General features: G+C 34.3%; 1 protein-coding gene across 1 annotated transcript; it reads right to left on the reverse strand.

The window, feature by feature from the left end:
• Positions 1-586: 586 nt before the first annotated feature.
• LOC134237752 (uncharacterized) lies at positions 587-1,726 on the reverse strand (the record flags this gene model as incomplete). Its single annotated transcript, XM_062719900.1, has 2 exons — positions 587-771; positions 1,574-1,726. Coding segments are annotated over 2 exons (310 nt in total), but the record flags the coding sequence as incomplete, so codon positions are not given.
• Between the last annotated feature and the right edge of the window lie 430 nt (positions 1,727-2,156).

The following is a 2,156-nucleotide window of genomic DNA, read 5'->3' on the forward strand; positions in this document are numbered from 1 at the left end:
ATACCTATGTTTACAATATTCATTGTTTACATTTCTGGTTGTCTAAGTACAGCATCACATAAACAGATGTGGTAACAATAACTGCTAGCGGGTTTACATTATCTAAAACATACCTATGTTTAGACTTTTTACATTCCTGGATGTCCCTTACATTATCTGGAACATACCTATGTTTACATTATCTGGAACATACCTATGTTTACATTATCTGGAACATACCTATGTTTACAATATTTGGAACATTCCTATGTTTACATTATCTGGAACATACCTATGTTTACATTATCTGGTAAATTTCTATTTTTACATTTTATCTGGTACATATCTATGTTTACATTATCTGGTACATACCTATGTTTACATTATCTGGCATATACCTATGTTTACATTATCTGGTACATACCTATGTTTACATTATCTGGTACATACCAATGTTTACATTATCTGGAACATGCTTATGTTTACAATATCTGGTACATACCTATGTTTACATTATCTGGTGCATTCCTGTATTTACATTATCTGGTACATACCCCTAGGTTTATATTATCTGGTACATACTGACATTTACATAATCTGGTACATACCTATGTTTACATTATTTTGGTACATACCTATGTTAACACAAGGACTGTCACACCTGCTGCCTTTCCATCCTTTGTCACACACACAATTCCCTGTAGATCCACAGTAACCATGGATACACTGACATCGATTCTGACAGGAATCACCATAGTAACCAGTAGGACACTTACAAGGGCTATTTTTATCCTAAAATATCACACAAAAATGTTTTAAAAACATTGTTATCAGAGAGCCAGGTTCACTAACTAAACTCCATAAAATGGCCCTGTCATAATATCAATTAACTGACCAAGTCCTTACGTCCCATTCCAAACATCAACTTAAAGTAGAGACTTAGTGCTTTCATTACCTATAAAAAAATTTCTTCTGAGAGTTTAGTTCTGGTACTCAGGCTATGTGAAACTACAATGTTTTTGAATTTTGAAGAAAATGAGTGAATTTGAGCATCTTCATTTACTAATTAAAATATGGGCCCAGCCCGCGATCCAAAAATTATTTCATGGATTAGAATCTCCAGAAAAATTTCTTTCACTATATAGATTAACATTTTAGATCAGACGTTGGGGGTTATGCAAAATATTTCAAAAGGGCTAAACATTTTGGCCATTTTAAAGAAATTTTCAAGGTATGAGGAAAATGACGCAATTCATGACATTATAATACATAGACAAACGGAATAATTACATCATTTTTATTTGATATGAAGTCACCAAGGGTCCAAGTGAAATTTAACACATTTTCAACTAAAGATTAGCAGTTCTGATTTTTCAGAAATTCACAGGGCCAAAAGGGGCCCAAGTGAACATTGTTCTTTATGTCACTTTAGTTAACTCACAGAGGTAGTCCTGTTGCTATAGTTACCTGACAAATACACAGTCCTGTTGCTATAGTAATCTGACGAAAACACTGTTGCTCTAGTTACTTGACAAATGCATAGTCCTGTTGCTATAGTTACTTGACAAATACATAGTCCTGTTGCTATAGTTACCTGACAAATACACAGGCCTGTTGCTGGGCTACAGATCCCTGGATTACATGTGGGACAATGTTGTGTACAATTGTTGCCATAGTAACCAGAGCCACATGGAATCTCACAGTTCTGTCCAGACCAGCCAGGGGGACAAATACACATTCCGGTCGTCTACAAAATACCAAGAACTTAGTACCAAGACAGACATTTACAACATATAAATGACTGAGTACCAAGATAGATTCTTCAAAATATCTAGAAATGAGTACCAGGACAGATTTCTTCTATTGACTTATACTCTGTAAATGTCTAGATATAATAGAATCATAGAACATCTTAACATGTCCTAATATGGTCATCTTAGCCTTACTCTTTGACCTAGATTCCTATCCCAGGAGAAATGAATGTCTAAAGTTTAACAAAAAGCCCAATCAATATTGTATACCTATATATTTCAAACACTAAGAAAAAAATCTTTGTAGAAACTCTTATCAGTGCTCCTATCCACAAAATCCTTGGAATTTTTTTTTTTTTGGGGGGGGGGGGGTCACCAAAAGTAGAATAGGATAAGTTCATTTAAGTCATCAAACCTCTGAAGTTT

Source organism: Saccostrea cucullata, unplaced genomic scaffold, assembly GCF_032062105.1.
Source record: "Saccostrea cucullata isolate Sc308-1 unplaced genomic scaffold, CSIRO_AGI_Scuc_v1 ctg22292, whole genome shotgun sequence".
Taxonomy (NCBI): Eukaryota; Metazoa; Mollusca; class Bivalvia; order Ostreida; family Ostreidae; genus Saccostrea; species Saccostrea cuccullata.